Below are 17,610 nucleotides of genomic sequence, written 5' to 3'. Positions count from 1 at the left end.
CCCTCGCCCACCAGGCTTAGAGGGGGCTGCTGCTCGCTGAGACAGCGGTGGCAGGGAAGCGGTGGTACCCGGCAGCTGCCTGCCCTCTGCTTGCCACCAAGCCGTGCCAAAGCCGTGCCAAAGTTGCCACAGTACCCAGCCCTCGGCTGGCACCCAGCATCGCCAGCCCGGTGCGGTGCGGGATGCCCCGCCTGCCGGGAGATGCTGTCCCGGTCGGCGCTGGGATGCGGCGCACGGTGCCGGCAGCGGGGAGGGAGACGGGGAAGGAGGGCAGGAGCTGTCAGCCGGGATGCGGGATGGGAATGGGTGGAAATGAGGGTAGAACCTCGTRAGGCAGGAGTGTGTGATGAGCACTTCGGGAGGAGGAATCCCAGGGTACGGTCTWTCCCTCTCTCCTCAGCCTGCGGTCCCGGCGCAGGGCCAGGCKGTGCCGGCGGCGGGGACTCGGGGCGGGCGGCAGGTGCGGAGGCGAGCGGAGCGTTCCCGCGGGATGCTCTCCTTCCCTTYCTTTCCCTTCCCTCCCAACAAGCGCTGCCGTGATTTGGCAGCCGCTCGGACTCTGGACCTGCCCCTCCGCCCCGCATTGGCTGCCGCTGCCGGTGCCGCCGGGGCGCTGCGGGACACCGGAGGCAGCCGCCGGCGGCTCTCCCCGGGACCATGAAGCTCCTGTGGCTGGGCGTGGATGTCTCCAGGGTGCTGCACCTGGCCGCCGTGTTCTGCCTGACCTGCGTGCTGCTGAAAGCCATCCAGCTGTTCCACCGGCGGCGGGAGCTGCTCCGGGCGCTGGCCGACTTCCCCGGGCACCCGACCCACTGGCTCTTGGGCCACGTCCACGAGGTGGGGGAGAAGCCGGGTCTGCGCYGCCGGGAGCGAGGGGGAGTGCGGGGAACAGTTTTCCTGAGGGGCGTGTGGGAATGATGCTGGAGGGACTTGTCCTTGTGGCCCAGGAGAATTGCTGCTCCCAGTCCGCGGGCTGGGTGAGAGGTGGGCATGTATCCCTTTCCTCAGCCGGACCAGTGTGCTTTCCCTGTGTGTGATGCTTGGAGAGAGCGTGGCTCACGCAAAGCCCTTACAGGCTGCTGCAGAATGCACGATRGAAAAGGGTGGTGGCTGGCTCGCAAGTAAAGAAAGCGGTAATACAGCGTGGCGTGGGCAAGGTCATTGCGGGGTGCGAGTGGGTATTGGTGCTGGAGGCAGCAGAGCCGCCCTGCTCTGTCCCGGGACAGGCTCCTCTGTCACCTCTCTGCTCTCGGAAAGCCAGGGCAGGGCCGCTGCAGCTCTCCCTGCGGCGCTGAGCTGCTGAGATGMTGAGCAGATGCTCGCTGCTCCCGGCATCCAGGGGCATTTTCTCTCCCCTGCCAGCTTGCATCGGCCTCACGGCCAGGTCAACCAGACGCTGATTATTGTGGGCACGTTTGAGCCGCAAAACACATCACAGGCATTGCATCCAGCGCAGGGACCGCGGATCTTCTTACATTTGCATTAAGGTCATGAGTAACAAAACCCACGTACACAGGCAAGCCTTGTTCTGGTCACCACCAGAGGGGTGAGGGTGGGTGGCAAGGATGACTATTCCCCGAGGTATGCATTTGCCCACACAGATCGTCATGGCTGCCTTGGCAAACAGATTATGGCAACTCATCAGCAGCTTCACTACGAGTAACTGAGCTTGCCTGATGCAAAAGGCTTTTCCATACATGCTTAAGGACGCTTAAAATCTCCTTGCCCTCTGCTGGGCTCTGCTGATGTCCCGCCGTGGCCAAATTTGTGGCACATTAAATAACTGGCATCCTGAAAATTGTCTGGGAAGTTAGGAAGAGACCTCCCAGGGCTTGTCTCAGTGCTGTGGCAGCGCCAGTTTGTGCTGGACGGGACAAGCAGTCTTTTGGCAATGTAAGCATGAAGATGGGCCAGTTCAGGGCTTTGTTACACTGCCAGTTAGACTTTAAAACTGCAATTAAATAAGGTATGTTCTCCTGTTAGTTGTGACTRTTTGTCCTGGAAGGGGATTTAACCTTTTGTGCCAATCACTCGCTGTCATCATGACTAGGTTGCTCRTGGCTAAATTTTTACCTCAGACAATGCTTTTTGGAGAATTTCTTTCTCRAAGATTTAATCATTTGCTGATTAATGCTGCTGAATTCCCCAAAGCATACCAGTTCATCGAGCCAGCAAAGAAACCGGCAATGCTCTGGGCGCACACTGAATACAAAGTTTGCAAACACCTCGAGGGGAACCTGTGAGCTGTCAGGGAGAGCGCTGACATTTCCTGTTCTGTTGATTTAACTGATTATTTGCCAGTTTTGATCCAGGCCAGTTTAGAATTTCATATATATTTGGCATGCTCTGGGTAGATCTCCTGGGAGAATATATCACTTGTTTTAAAGCATAGTCTGGGTATTAGTCTCTGCTTATCCAAATCACTCAGTAGAAATGATATTTAAACATCAGGAAGAGGCTGTGTGGAGCTGTTCAGTCTCACTGCAGCAGCACRGCTTAGTTAAAACCCAGAGTGGCAGCCTTGAGCTGTCCAAATTGACTTTCCCAAGGCCGGGGTTGGTGGGAGGTGGTGCAGGGAGGGTCTCGGTCCCTCGGCAGCCCTTTGCCCACTCCTGCTCGGTGTGGGGAGGAGCCAGCCTGGCTGTGGCTGCACACAGCACAGCCTCACGCTCAGATTTCAGCTCCTGTGTTTTCTCTTTCATTTGCTATCAGTCTGTAGTCATTAAAACTGCCCTTAAGCCACTTCCCAAATGCTTTTAGTGTTGGATCCATTTCAAAACTTGCATTTCAGCATAAGATCAGGCAATTACCTTTCTTTCTTAGAYTGAAGTGGTGGTTATACTTTTCTTTTCAAGCCCCCAGGGGAGGAAAGACTAGAAGAAATAGTCTTTCATGTCGAGCTTGGTAGCTGGACCCTGATTCAGGAGTGGGAGCTTTCTATTCCTCTGCAGCTCATAGAACTTTACACCCTCTGCTCCAGGAGAGCTTGGTACAGCAGGTTACTCACCCTGAGTGTAATCTCTCCTCTCAAATAAACACATTCAGCCCTCTGCCAGCGCAGGGATGGTTCTTGATAGCACAAGCCAAGGCTGGTACTTCAAAACAAAGTTGGATGCAAAGCCATTAGGACTTCTGCCAGCGAGACTTGCTCAGCATCTCCCAGTTACTTCCATTTATGCTTTCTGTGATTCATGACAGGAAAAGCACAAATAGCTGTATCAAAGGGGCTTTCACAAGTTCAAATGTCACTTGGCTAAAGGCACCATGCCAAGCCTTGCTTCTGATGGCTTTGACGAAGGGGTGGGTGGTGAAGAGGGCTGCCTCCTTTTGCCCCAAAACTTGATCTGTAAAATCAGAGTACTAAGCTCAAAATCTTGAACTTGAGTGAGGGAAGGTTGAAGGTGAGCTTTCTGTAATAGCTGGATGTAGTCAATCATTCTCTGGAATGTGGGAGACACAAAAGATGGGCTGCAGACACCCCCCCCAGCTCATGAGGAAGGGGGAGCTCAGCCTTKGAGCTGAACCTGGACATGCCCCCACATGGCCTGTGCAGTCCCCTGATGGACACCCCATGACTCCTGAATATCCTYTCCGAGACAACCCACACGTGGCTGATTATTTGATGTGGGTGATTATCTGAACATGAGCCACATCCTGGGTTGAGAAACACCAGCCAGGCTAAAAGTTGAGCTGAGCTAACTCAGCACTAAAGCAACTGAGCAAATGCTCACTTCATACAGTCAGTAAGGTGACTTTGAGGCTGATTTCTGCACCAGTACGCTGATTTAATTAATCTTCAAGCTTCAAGTCAAAGCAGCAGCAGCTATGTCAGACCTAGCTCACCGAAATCCTTCCCCCTGCATATTGGCTCAGAGTAGTTTCTGTTCAAAGAAAAAAGAATTCTTACATGTTTTTTTCTCTGTGATTTTTTTTTCCTCTGCCTGTGACTGTGGATCTTTCCACCAATCTTTCCACGTGTTCTTTATCTATTTCCTGTACATAACTTAAAAGCAACAAAGCAGTGATCACTTTGGAGTGAACCTGCCATTGTTGATATGAACACTGGTTCTCATGCTGCTCCTCAGATTGCAGCTTCCAAGGGCTGGAGATAAATCCYTCTGTGATCACCAGCTCTTCATTGCCTATAAAATTCAACTCTGGGAAATCAGTGAATTCTTAATGCAATGTTATTAACCAGCATTCCCTGTGCTGTGCAGTCCATTRGTGACTTTGGACTCGTTCTGTTGAGTTTTGCCTGGACACTGGCCTTCACCTAAATGTCTGGAGGATACCAGTGCCCAAGGATGTTCTTTATCTTAAGATAAAGTGATAAGGAAGGATTATTTTATATGAGCTTTAAAAGTRGCAAACATCTCTACTCCCCATGCTCTGCAAACACAGAGGAACATCTTGTTTGTCCTTATGTGGTTTTGTGATCAGAAAGACCTTGAACTTTTAAGATAGTGTATTGGTAGATTTTTCTTTTCTTTCCAAGTCTATGTATTCTTTCTCTTTTCACTTCTCCACAAATAGTTTCTCAAGGAGGAAGARGTGCTGGACAAGGCAGAGCTCTGGACACAGAAGTACCCACATGCTCACCCTGTGTGGTTTGGGAGTTTCTCAGCATTCCTGGTTGTCACAAATCCCGACTATGTCAAGATTCTCTTGGGCAGAGGAGGTGAGAGATTATGTTTTCAGCTGTGGAGCAGCAACCGTAGCCTGCAGATTTCCCATGCCAGCCTCAAAATTTACAAGGCAAGGCAGGGTTTCACAGAGAGGTTTTGTTGTAAAAAAATCACCTAAAGGCAYAGAGAGATACCCTTCTTTCTTGCTGTGCCCTGGGTGCTTCAGGCATAAGGTGCCGGGCTGACCTGACTCCAAATCCATTGCTGGAAAATCAGATTTCCTCAAGTGCTCCTTGAAAAGTTAACTGCTCAGTGTCTGATCCCAGCAAGGAGGAGACACCTGGGATGTTTTCTCTCAGCTTGGAGCTCTGGCCCCTACTGCAGAGAAATATCTTCARTGCATCAAGAAGAAAAGGTGCTGAGTTGTGGTGTCTGAGAGGCTTAATCATTTATCACACTGCTCAGACTTTGGACTAGCGTTATTCTTGTTTTTTCCAGTGTGGGCATCTGCTTTTATATGTGTTTATTGAGCTAGCAGAGCTAGCTAGCAGAGGTTTTTTTGTTGTGAAATACTGGGGGTTCTGCACGGATGCCACCGATTTTGCTTCATACCCAACTAAAAGTGAGAGGGAGCTTTCAGCTGCAAACAAATGGGTTCATTCTATTGAAACATTTATAATTTTATTTTCTTACAGATCCCAAGGATAACTTGAGCTATAAACACCTTGTCCCATGGATTGGTATGTATTCTCAGGGCTTTGCCTACCAGGAATGATTCTGAAGTTAGTCAAAACCATGCTGTAAATAAACAACATTGTACTTGTTCCTTAATGGAGCTATTGCTAAAAGCTTCCTGAAATCRTTACATTTATTGAAAAAGTTGCCAAGTAGTTCTGTTTATTTTGAAGGAGAGTTCAGACGTATGTACAACGAGAACCACTTACATGTGGATAGCAAAAGGTGATGATGAGAGAAGCTTAGATTCATGGAGAACTGGTGAAAAATACATCTGCTGTTCTGAACYTCTCTGCTCTAGCACATTTGGTGTTTCTTGATGACCATTGTGCCGTTTCACTGAGCGGGCTTTGCTTAGCTCTGGGAACCCTGGAACTGATGGCAGCTTTTGGAAGTGCCCTCTGGCAGCAGCTCAGACAGCAGATTGAATCCTGTGTCTGCAGGCAGGTGAAAGCAGCCTGGTTGTGCTCACCAAACCATGCCTTGCCTGTGTCTCCCCAGGGAACGGGTTGCTGATCCTACATGGGCCCAAGTGGCACCAACACCGAAAACTSCTGACTCCAGGGTTTCATTACGATGTCCTGAAGCCATACGTGGGCCTGATGGCAGACTCCACTAACGTGATGCTGGTAGGACTCGGGATGCTCCTGTCTCTGCCCCATTTTCTTTTCCCCATCCTGTCTGGTTAGGAGGYAAATGCTGGGTTTTCTTTACCTGGTCATTGTAAGGACATGCTGTGTCCTGTTGGTCAATCTTTCAGAGTCTCCCCAAATCCCTGCCTTTGAAGGGATGAGCATCCCTTGGAAGGGATGAGCAGGTTGAGCTTCCCTGCAGTGATGATGTCTCTGGTATTGCCTTGGGATCTGTGAGATTTMAGGATCAGTGTTACTGCTGTCCCCAAACTGTGCATGATCTCAGCTCCAACAGCAACTTCTTATAAGCTATTTCTCTAAATGAAGAATTGAAGTGAATAAAGGTTCACTATAAATCCCAAAAAAATAAAGGTTGGAGCAGACCTACACTGTGACCGAAGGTTAAAGGGTATTATTTGCTGTCCATATACCCATGACTGGATTGCAATCCCTGCATGCCTCACAAACTCTGCAAATGCACTGTTCTTCCTTCCACTGGTGCTGGGCAGGATGGAAACCAGTAGGAATTACAGGGGAAGGGCACCAGGCTTTGTGCATGTGAGCAGCCAGGAGTCTGAGTGCTGGATCTATCCCTTCTTCACCTCTCTCACTCCCCGGCAGCTTCAAACGGATCCTGGATCGCTCCTACTGGCCCAGGGAGCAGCCAGGAGCCGGGGGCTGGAGAAGCTTTTCCAATGCTTACGAGGGCCTGGGAATTTGGAATTCCTCGTGCGCAACGCAAGCACCAATGGGAAAAGTTGTGGGAGCCTGGGCCACCAGGTGGCAATGGTTGTATGTGCTACGGACACGCATCTGTCCCTGTGAGCCTGGTTTGGCACTGTGGGAGCTCAGACGTGACCGTGCTCCTCTCTCTCCTCCCTTTCTCAGTTTTGAAGTCCACTGGTTCCTTACAGCCATGAGGGGACGGAGGATTCAACATCACTTCGTGTGTGCTTAGGAAGAGAAATGGGATTTATAATTTCTCTAGGGATGAGAGTTCAGCAAGAGCTCCTGTATGACATGCTGGGAAAACACACTGGCTCAGAGAAAAAAATGTCAGTCCAAAGTTTGCATCTTGGGCTCCAAGCTTATATGTGTTCAAGAACAGACCCAGTGCAGCCCAGTGCCAGCATATACTGCTCCTRTACAGAAAACACCCTGCATCCTAAGAAAGACTTAGGTAACTCCCCATCACCCAGGAATGCTCCTGTTCTGCGCTTCTCCAGGGTGCCCTTGCCTCAGGATAGGGTGAAGCAGGGCTCACCACCCACAGGACCCAAGAACAGCAGCTGCCTTGTATTAACCACCCTCTCATGGTTTTTCTCTATGATTTTGATGGCAACTAAGAGATCCCCTTTTTTCCCATTTCTCTGAGATGTATCTCTATCTGGGCACTCATTTCACCAGAAAGTGACTGCAGATCGTGCAGAACTGACCCTTGCCTTCTCTTTCCTGTCTCCCTTGTGCTCTAGGATAAATGGGAAAAGCTGACTGCAGATGGGAAGCCWGTGGAGCTCTTCGAGCACGTCAGCTTGATGACTCTGGATAGCATCATGAAATGTGCCTTCAGYTGTCACAGCAACTGCCAGACCAACAGGTCAGTGCTGCCTGCCCCAAACCCTGTCAGGAAGTTTGCAGCTCAGAAGGGAAATGGGCAAATTGCTTGTCACAGTGCCCCCAAACTCACTTCCCCTATTCCCCTCTCCCCAGGAAAAACACCTACATCCAGGCTGTCTATGACCTGTGCCACATGGTGCACCAGCGCCTCCGCATCTTCCCCTACCACAATGACATCATCTACTGGCTCAGCCCCCATGGATTTCRGTTCAGGAAGGCCTGCAGGCTTGCTCATGACCACACAGGTATTCCCTGCTGTCAGGCTCTTCCTAAAACTTTGGACAAAAGTAGTCTTCTTGCCTGTGCAGCGATCCTGGYCAGAGGCTCAGGGCTGGGATCCAAGCAGAGCATCAGTAGTGGTCTGATCTAGGCTTGAGGCAAAGGAATCTCACAGCTCTTGGGTTATTAAACTGGACTGATGGAGGAATTCCTCTCTGGAAACACTCCTGTAAAATGGCCAGRGASTGGTGRGACCAGAGATGGGTGCTGCAGGCARCAYCAATGCAAGGAATTRTYTTMTTTTCCRAGSCASGTGTGATTTTAATGCACAAGGGGTGTGTAAAATAGACTGAGAGGTCCATGGTGGACAAAGAAGTTTTCAGGAAAAGGTGGCAATATCCGTGGCTTTTGCTGCTGTGCTGCTGCAAAAGCTGAGGTGTCTGGAATACAGAAGCACAATTAAATGCTTCATGGACTTTAAYCCTTTCTCCCCCAGACAAGGTCATCCAGGAGCGAAAGGAATCCCTTCGAGATGAACGGGAATTTGAAAAGATCCAGAAGAAGAGACACTTGGACTTCTTGGACATTCTGCTGTGTGCCAAAGTGAGTGGCAAGGAGTCTGTGTGTGTGTGTGTGTGTGTGTGTGTGGTAGGGCACCCCTGCAAACAGCCAGTCAGACTTTGCAGGGGTGCAATGAACCACCAGAGACCCTCAGGACTGCACAAGCCATTTAAAAAAATTTAACCTAGTCCTGCTCAGTTGAAGAGGAGCCAAGGTGATCCAATTTYCCATTGCTGAAAGGTTGGCAGTGTCTTTTTGGGTATACAACATTCACAGGGATGTCATAGTCCTGATGGTTTAATATGGGGGGCATAAAGAGATTTAAAAGTGAAGAGAAAGAGGCCCTGAATCCAGAGTAAACAAACACTGATTTTGTTTATATGTAKCCCACAGGATCATCACGCCCCTTTTGCAGTAACTGAAAGAATATAATGCCCTCTACTGGGATATTTATACATTTTCATATTTATATGTGTGTGTGTGTGTTACTGTAACATCTATATAAATTTTATATCTATATGGCACTGAGAGTGTCTCTGGGCTGTTAGGATGAGAATGGAGCTGCCCTGTCTGACGAGGACCTGCGTGCCGAGGTGGACACCTTCATGTTTGAGGGCCACGACACAACAGCCAGTGGCATCTCCTGGCTCCTGTACTGCCTGGCCATCCACCCTGAGCACCAGCAGCGCTGCAGGGAGGAGATCCAGGGCATCCTGGGGGACAGGGAGACAATTCAGTGGTAAGGCTGCTCAGTTCCTCTGCTGGTAACCTTTTTCCTATTGCTGCCATTTCTAAGTGAGCAAAGTCTTCGAGGCCCAAAAGCTGGGTTGCTGAAGGTTGCTGCATGCACAGGGAMTTCATGGGATGGAGCAGATCCTTCCGCTCAGTCTGCCCCCCTGGAAGGGACATTCTGGGTGCCATACCAAACCCTGGGCCACAGCATTGCTCTTTGCTCTCTCCTGTTTTCTCACTGCGGGAAATTACAGTCACAGCTTTTCCTCTTTCGCTGTCACTTTGCACTTGAGCTTGTTCAGAGCTTGTTCAGAGGTTGTTCAGAGCTTGTTCAGAGGTTGTTTCAAAGGTTGTTCAGAGGTTGTTCAGAGGTGTCCTGGCGTGCCCAGCCTCCAACAGCCTGTGGCTGGACACTGTGGCTCCCTCTGCTCACACTGCCTGCTGCAGGGGAATTGCTCACGGGCTGATGGCTGTGGGTGAAGGGATCTCCCAGCCCTGGCAGTGAGGGGAGCGGGGGCTCATCCTGCCTGTCCCGACAGGGAGGACCTGGGCAAGATGACCTACAGCACCATGTGCATCAAGGAGAGCCTGCGCCTGTACCCGCCCGTGCCCGGGGTGGGCCGGCAGCTCAGCAAGCCCGTCACCTTCCCYGATGGACGCACTTTGCCCGAAGGTCTGTCAATCCCATTCCTGCCTCACAGAGCCGTGCTCCAGGCACCAGCTGCATCCTCGCTGGCACAGATGTTCAGGCAGGGCTGTGCTGATGTTGGCTTCTTTCTCTGCCACTGAGCCCTTTTCTCCTCCTCAATTGTTTTCCAGGCACCATCACTGCCATAAGCATATACCTCATTCACAGAAACCCTTTAGTGTGGAAAGATCCTCTGGTGAGTTTTCTTTTGCTCCTCTAATAATTCTTCCCCTTTATGATGTCTTCCCATGTCCCCTTTGCCTGTTATCAGGAGAGAATTCTCTTTCCTGTGGGGTTCATAATTTGAGGGGTGCCACATTTCTGAAGATACTGTTTTCCTTAAATAATTACTTTTTCTTGCTGCATATTCTTCATTTCCAGGTGTTCGACCCTTTGCGTTTTTCCTCGGAGAATGTCTCTGGCAGGCACTCTCATGCCTTTCTGCCTTTTTCTGCTGGAACGAGGTAAAGGGAATTGAACACTGGAGGAGTAGTGGGCAGAGACCACCATCTGCAGTCCTGCAGCATTGAATAGTTGAAGAGTTAAATGAGGATAAACCAACTGTGCTGCAAAGAGGTTCTGATATCAGCAAACAAAATGAGAAGGCAGCATTGCTGAGCCCCTTCTGGGGTCAGGGAACTGGGTCCCAAAGCTGTGGAGCATCCTGCTGGCATCCTGTGGGGAGCCTGCAACATCCTGAGCTTGCCTGCTCTCCTCCTCTCCTTGATGCAAAGACCCCATCCCACCCTCCTGCCCTTTAATTCCCCCTTCTCTCCTCCTCCCAATCCTTCCCTGTTCTCACTCCTTCAAGGCAAACAGCTTGCAGACTGTTTGGAGATCCACCACCTCATCCCTGCTGGCCTCTCCTTTGGCTTCCCCATCTCCCTCCTCCTCCATGCTCATTGAACACGCATTCATGGGCTCCCAATGTTCCTCTAAATTCCCCCTGCTCAGCCCATGCCCCTGGTTTTGCTGCCCAAAGCACAGCCTGGGCCCCCTGAACTGCTAGGGGAGGTTGTGTGCTGGTGTGGGAGGACTGGGATGGGCTGTGGGGATTTGCTGTGCCCATCCCTGGGATGGAATTGGCTGAGCTGCTCCGTTTCCCTGCAGGAATTGCATYGGGCAGCAGTTTGCCATGAATGAGATGAAGGTGGCACTGGCTCTGACCCTGCGGCGCTTCGAGCTCTTGCCCGACCCCGCCAGGCCTCCCCTCAAAATAACTCGGATCATCCTTCGCTCCAAGAACGGGATTCACCTCTATTTAAAGAAAATCCGCTGATGCTGGAAATCTTCCTGCCTTCACCAGAGGGAGGGACCAAGCAGATGACGGGACAGCGTTTCTCTGGGGCAGAAATGCAGGGCAGGATTTGGGGATGAGGAATCTCAATTTCTGTGCTTCATCCGCCAGCTGAAAGCCCTTTTCAGGGTGATCTTGCACAGACCCACTGCCGTCTGCTCCAGGGCACTGATCTCRGAGCAGCTGGGCATGGCCATGCTGTCTGTCCCCTTGCACTGCCATAAGGGCTTGCCTGGAACATCTGCAGGTCCTGCCAGCTTCCTTCTTACCAAATCCTGCCTTCACACTTGTGTCCTGGCCAAATTTGTGACCATTTCCAGCCCTGCTCCGTCGTCAGCACCTTCCTCAGTGCCTAGAGGTCAGCCCTCCTCCTGCAGTGGGGACAGCCTGTGGCAGACCTCTGTGTCAGTTCTCACACTCAGTGGGTCTCTGTTTCATTGTAAGCACTGATTCCAGTTTGGGCTCTGAAATTCTTCCCAAACTGCAAAATACTCTGCAATTTTTGTCTTAATAAAYGAATAATTTTTCCTGCAACAGTGGCTGTGTTGTTTGTATGGCTGGTGCTTGCCTGCTTCGTCACAAATGCATTGTAAAACCCCTTTAGAAATGGAAGATGGAGGGGAAGCCCATGAGCAGCAAGAGACAAACCTGGACAGGCCAGAAAACTGCCTGTGGGTCTCAAGCCACAGCCACCACATCCTTCCACGGGCAAGTCTTTAACAGGGGGGCAATAAGCAACATTCAGTCAAAATTCTGATAGTTAGAAAGTGAGTTGAGGTGGGTGGTTTCTCTCTTTTTTTTAGTATTATTTGATTTTCTTWAGCTGRTAAAGTTATGAGAGTTGGTACACYGRAGRACATTARTGAGCTGTCCTCTGCCTCTGCASGAATCATTATTGGGATAGAATATCACACATCAAAGTGTGAAATCCCAAAAGCTGCTGTTGCAGTCCCCATCACAGTGATGTCAACTGCAGTTCCAGGACTGAGAGAAGGCTGCTGTGCAGTAAGACAGCAGCTGGCTTCMTACAGCTCCCACCTGCAGAGGCTGKTTTGCAGGGATGTGCTGGGATAACCCAGGAGAAAATCCACTTGCTCCAGCTGCCTGTCCCCTCTTCGGGCACGAGGTGCAGCTCTGGAGCTGAAATCAGAATTATGCAATGGAGAGAGATAGAGTGTGCTTTTCAAAATGTAAAAAGTTATGAAACYGTGAGACACCCAGAAGCTCTTCGGAGGGCCACGTCAGGATACAAAACCATAAATTGAAGAACTGCTGCAGTGAATGGGATGTGAGTCCATAAGCACAAGAGCAGGCAGAGGTATTGCACAAAAGCAAGGGAGGAAATGGCTGATGGGCAGCAATCTTACCAGTGGGTATTCTGTAGGGAAATACAGAAAAGGTAATATGAATCAATAATATTCTGCTGTTGGCAATCAGAGCAAGCATCATACTTAAATGCATAAATACAAATATTTCTCAGAAATTTTTCACTTGCTTCTTCACCAGATGAAATGAGACTGTGTCCTTCAACCCTGTTTGGAGATTTATGTATAAAAGCAACTACATCTACTCCAAGCTTACATACTCTAAAGTGCAAAATGAGAAAATTTTTAATCAAAATAGCTGAAATTACCTGAAGCAAATGATGTACATCTCCATATTGGATGCAATTTTCTTTTAAAGGCAAGATTTGAAAAAAATGCCATCTAAAGAGGAGTGGATGAACCTTGGCATTCCAGTGTGAAATATTAAAGCAAGAACACCTAATGAGCCAGAGCAAAGGCTGAAACCATGATGGACCCACTGAAAGAGTAGGTTAAAGGATATCAGACGAGGGGAACTTGGCATAACAGTCCTCATGTAAATAAATGGCAACTGCTAAATTGCATTTAGATAGATGAAGGTTATACAGCATCAAGCACTGCCTAATTCTAAAGCCCTGACACAGGTTGTCTGGGTAATSTGCATTTTCAGAGGTTTTAGGAGCTGGTAGCTGGTTTGACTGCATGCTCCAAAAGCCCAGAGGAGGTGATGGGTGTGGTGTATAGCTGGGGCAGGTAACCTCTGATCTATTTTTTGTGGGTGGACTGAACTGGGGGTACAGGAAAAGCTGCACTGCTGCTTCCCCAGCTGGATCGTCCAACACAGGAATGCTCCTGGCCCTGGGATGGAAAAGCCTGACTGCTCCTTCTTCATCCTATCCAGTCACTGTTCCCCTCATGACTTGTAGGATTCATTAAAATATGCTTCTTCATCCCTGAGGAGGAAAAGGAAAGATGCTCTGCAGCATTCTCACCATCCTCTCTGTGCTGTGCTTGTGGCTTCTCTGCATGAGAAGGGAGCAGAGCCACCCAAACCCAGCCTCAGATCTGCTCACAAATCCCTCCAAGGCCAGGAGCTGGAGGCACACCCTCCCAGATAACACCCTACACAGCAGCCCAGCTCCCCATTTCCCTGAGCCACCTTGGCCAGCGCTGCACACCAGGCCAGCCAGCCTGCATCCCACATCCTGCATCCCACATCCCACATCTCATATCCTGCATCATCCCACATCCTGCAGCATCTCACATCCTGCCTCACACATCTTCTGTGGCTGTCCTGCTTCTGAGCTGGAGAGCTGAGCTGAAACTGCAGCAAGGCTACTGGATCTACTGTGCCCCAGTGCCAGAGTGAGTCAGATCTTTCCAGATTTCCTCTTTTTTTAAGTATTATTTTWTTTTCTTAAGCTGATAAAGTTATGAGAGCTGGTACACCRGAGGACACTAGTGAGCTGTCCTCTGCTGTGATTCCTGAGAGCAATCCCCCCCATTACCTTTCCCTTCCTAGGTATTAGAGAGATGGTAATAATAAAAAGAACAGGTCACATGGAATGTATTGCTCACAGCAATAAAGACAGTCAAGGGCGAGCTGCAGAGCTCACCTCATTCTTTAATCCTTCCCTASTTTCTGCAGAAAGGGTAATTGCAAAGATGATGGGTTGACCTTGGACTGCCTYGTTCAGACCTTTAGATCACTACTTTAACAAGAGCTCATGGGAGGGGCTGTGTGAGGTGCAACGAGGGTAAGTCTTGTTTTCAGTTTAAAACATCTTGGATTTCTCTCACTGGGGCATAGCAAAGATGCCGTGACTCCCACAGTTATTCCTTTCCCCACAGACACTGTGTAGCCACATCCTGGTCCCATGAGGGGTGTCTGCCTGTCTCAGTTTGGTGGTGACACTTTTTCAGATGCTGCACTTGGGAAGCGACAGCACCAGCAGGGAGAGCAGCTGGCTCACAGCACCAGGAATGCAGTCCCTGCACAGAACCCACACTGCTCTCCAGGCAAATTCACTGTCAGATGTCAGCAATTTCCACTGGAAATTTTACACTGGAAGCAGCCCTGTAAATTAAATAAGTATTGTGACATATTTGTGATACAGCTGCATTGAATGCTTCCAGATACACATTTACCCTCGAGACATGTGGATCAGATGGGATCCAGGCAGCTGGCATTGCTCTGCAACACTTGCTGGGCTCTTGCCACGATTTTCTCATCTATCATGTGTTTGGGAGCTTGAAATGGTATTATTTTTTTTGGCATTACCGCTACATTTCATCTGTCAGCACRGAGTGCTGCAGGAACACACAGGGACAGATGGGCCTGGACTCTCCTTCCTCTCTGAATAAACACAGGCACAACCAGGGAAAGCAGCTGCTGCAAGGTCATGCTCTGGGGCAAAATACCCCTKTGCCACCTAAATTTCACCTGCTCAGTAAACCAGTTCTTCTTCAATGAATGACAACAGTGAGGAAGATCCTCCCCTGCTTCTGCTTAGGTGTCCAAAGCAAGTGGAGAAATTCCCAAAACCCAGAAAGCAAATTCCACAGCCTGCTGTGTCCATGGTTGTGGTATGGGATGGAAATTATTCAGTGTAAGTGGGCTTTTGTGTTGATGGCCTGACCTGTTGTGGCCCCACTGCCATCACATGGACATYCACAGCATCGAGCCAAGCCTCCAGGGGCTCTCTGCAAATGTTTGACAAAATTCCAAGTGTTCTTTAACACCCAGCTGCRGTTTCTCCAGCCTCAAATGCCCCAAAGGTCAAGCCAAGCTTCTGTTCCCCCTGCCAGCCTCCCCAGACTGCTGTGGCCACCAGGAGACCCTTGTACCTGCTTTTTCATGCTGAGATCTTCTGGACCCCTCCAGCACCAGGGCTGTAAATTCTCCTGGTGCTGACAGATGTTCTGGCCTTGTCCCAGGCCCTAATAATGATCAAACAGTGCTGTCCCTTTTAATTTTTCTCCACTTGCAGCTCTGCAGCAACTTCACTTTCCCTTTGCAACTTTYGTGGTTTCTTCCCCTTCAAAAACCCCTGAGTTTTCTTCCCCAGGGTGTGAGTGTTCATGACCCCTCTTGCTGYGAAAACTCTGAAATACAGGAGAGAGGGAAAGGCTTTTCTCTCCCCTCCACCAGTGAAATACAGAATGCAGAGGCTGGATGAAGCACCCAGTTTTGCTATCACCCAAAGTCAGACTTTTGCCCCAAATCCCCATAAATGTGGGTTTATCCACTCTATCCCCTATATTCCCTCCATATCACTCAGCACTTGACATTCTCACTTGACCTTCAGGACAAACTGTATCCCTTGTCTTTGTGCTCAGCACTTGTTACTGGTTATTTTATAACTATAAGGGAACCAGTTTGGTAAAAATTGACCCTATTCATGGTCAAACCCACTGTCCAGGGACTCTGTCACTACAGAGAATTTCTCAGTTGTTATAGAAGTTTCATCTGTGACTGCACCAGAAACTCCATCCACTGGCCAGGCCCCTCCACCTGTGGTTTTGGGAGTATTTATGCGTTACTTTTTAGGGTGATTTTAGTAAATTTTGGGTGAATTTAGTAATTTTTGTAATTTATGTGATTGCTGAAAGGTGCCAGCCAAATCCAGATTGGTCTGGTGATTGGATAGGTGCCACAGGAGCTTCCAAACAGCTCCATTGGCACTAAAGAAAGGCTCAGCCCTCAGACCTCTCTGCTCTCCTTGTGCAGACCTTGTAAGGAGCCCAATTACACATCATCATTAGATTTRTGGATGTGCTGCAGGTCTTCACAGCAGAGTTTGTCATGGCAAACTGTGTCCCTTGTGCTCTGGCTGCAGACAAAGCCTTCCCTAAAAATTGCCAGACCTGACAGATTGCAGCCTTCTGCCTTTAAAGATCAACCTTTAGCTCTCCTCTGAACTTTCACACAGATCCAGCTGTCTCAGCACAATGAGAGACACTCRTTTTCATGAAGATGGCCAAGTGTGTGAAAAGGTAACGCCGCTCCGTGTGGTGCCTACCAGGGCAATGACAATGAACATCAGATAAACTGTGCTTTCTTTAAACAAAATCACTCTACAAGCAGAAAATGTGGGACATGGCATATTTTGGACCAAAAACTAAAGGAAACTGCCCCAACATCAGAAGTCCTTTATCTCAGAAGTGTGTTATATTGAGGAGAAGCACGCACAAAGTCCAGCAGTCGCTGTTTGTTGCAGCCTATCAGACTATCAGTCCCCACAGCTGATAACAGATTTAATTCTTGTCATATCCCAGTGTGCAAATGGGAAGTGATTTCAGCCCATCTGGGGACTCATCCTCTTTGCAATGTGCCTGGGAGTCACCCACACAAGGCAGCCCAAGATCTCACCAACTCCACATTGCCATTCCAAGCTTCGGTGCTTATGGGATGTGAGTCCAGATGATGAGTTGGATCTGCACAGGGATTCCTAGGAGGGTGCTACCTGGGCCCCAGCCAAGCACTGCATTGGAGAGGTTAATGCAGTGCTGCAGAGCCTTTTTTTGGAGGAGGTGAGATGCCATGTGGGCAGAGGAAAGAGGGCTCACCAGGACTGGTGTAGGAACATGACCTTCCATCACACCTCCCCATCATGTGCCCTAACCTTGCTGCAGCTCCTTTTACTGCTCTGCAGCTTTTCCTCTCCCTGTGTCATCTACAGACCATGATGATTCCTCTGGACAGCAGCAGTTTTGTGTCCTGGCTGGGCTGTGGAAGGAGCCCTTGGGGAGCAGGGCCACATCCCTTGTGTGCTGTCGGGGTCCCTTCTCTCAATTACAGCCCAGCAGAGCTGGGTGATGCTGCAGCCACACAGAGCACTCTTGTACAGATGGAGGTGGCTGAATCCATCCAGCACACCCCCTGAGAAGAGTGAGATCCTCCTCTGTGTTCCTCACTTCTCGTGGGCAGATGAGTGATTTCCATTCCTGAACTCTCTGAGGATAGCACAGCTGGARCCCCAGCCTGGCTATCTCTCACCTCCTTCCTCCTTTGCCTTCCTCCACCTGGGCATGGAGGACTGGGAGTGTGTGTGGCAGCGCTGCTGGGAGTTCAGAGAAAGCAGGAAATGTTCAGAGGCTGTTTGTTATCCAGGTTGCAGGCACAGGCTGCAGAAAGCCGGTCAAAGGGTGAGTGGGAKCACGGGCAGCCCGGCTGAGCTGACGCAGTGTTTGCTGTGAT

The 17,610-nt window shown here is 49.8% G+C and overlaps 1 protein-coding gene across 1 annotated transcript; it reads left to right on the top strand.

Annotated features, from left to right (window-relative positions):
* Nucleotides 1–567: 567 nt before the first annotated feature.
* LOC130589262 (cytochrome P450 4B1-like) lies at nucleotides 568–11,640 on the top strand. Its single transcript, XM_057390527.1, has 12 exons — nucleotides 568–837; nucleotides 4,534–4,678; nucleotides 5,321–5,365; nucleotides 5,862–5,989; nucleotides 7,465–7,589; nucleotides 7,703–7,854; nucleotides 8,325–8,431; nucleotides 8,938–9,128; nucleotides 9,661–9,794; nucleotides 9,941–10,005; nucleotides 10,191–10,273; nucleotides 10,920–11,640. The coding sequence occupies exons 1-12, from the start codon at nucleotides 658–660 to the stop codon at nucleotides 11,086–11,088; spliced, it is 1,524 nt and encodes a 507-aa protein (XP_057246510.1). The 5' UTR covers nucleotides 568–657; the 3' UTR covers nucleotides 11,089–11,640.
* Nucleotides 11,641–17,610: the final 5,970 nt, after the last annotated feature.

The sequence above is a fragment of the Malurus melanocephalus genome, unplaced genomic scaffold (assembly GCF_030028575.1).
Source record: "Malurus melanocephalus ecotype Western Australia unplaced genomic scaffold, MMel_1.1 scaffold_28, whole genome shotgun sequence".
Lineage (NCBI taxonomy): Eukaryota > Metazoa > Chordata > Aves > Passeriformes > Maluridae > Malurus > Malurus melanocephalus.
This window is presented reverse-complemented; position numbering and strand designations above follow the sequence as displayed.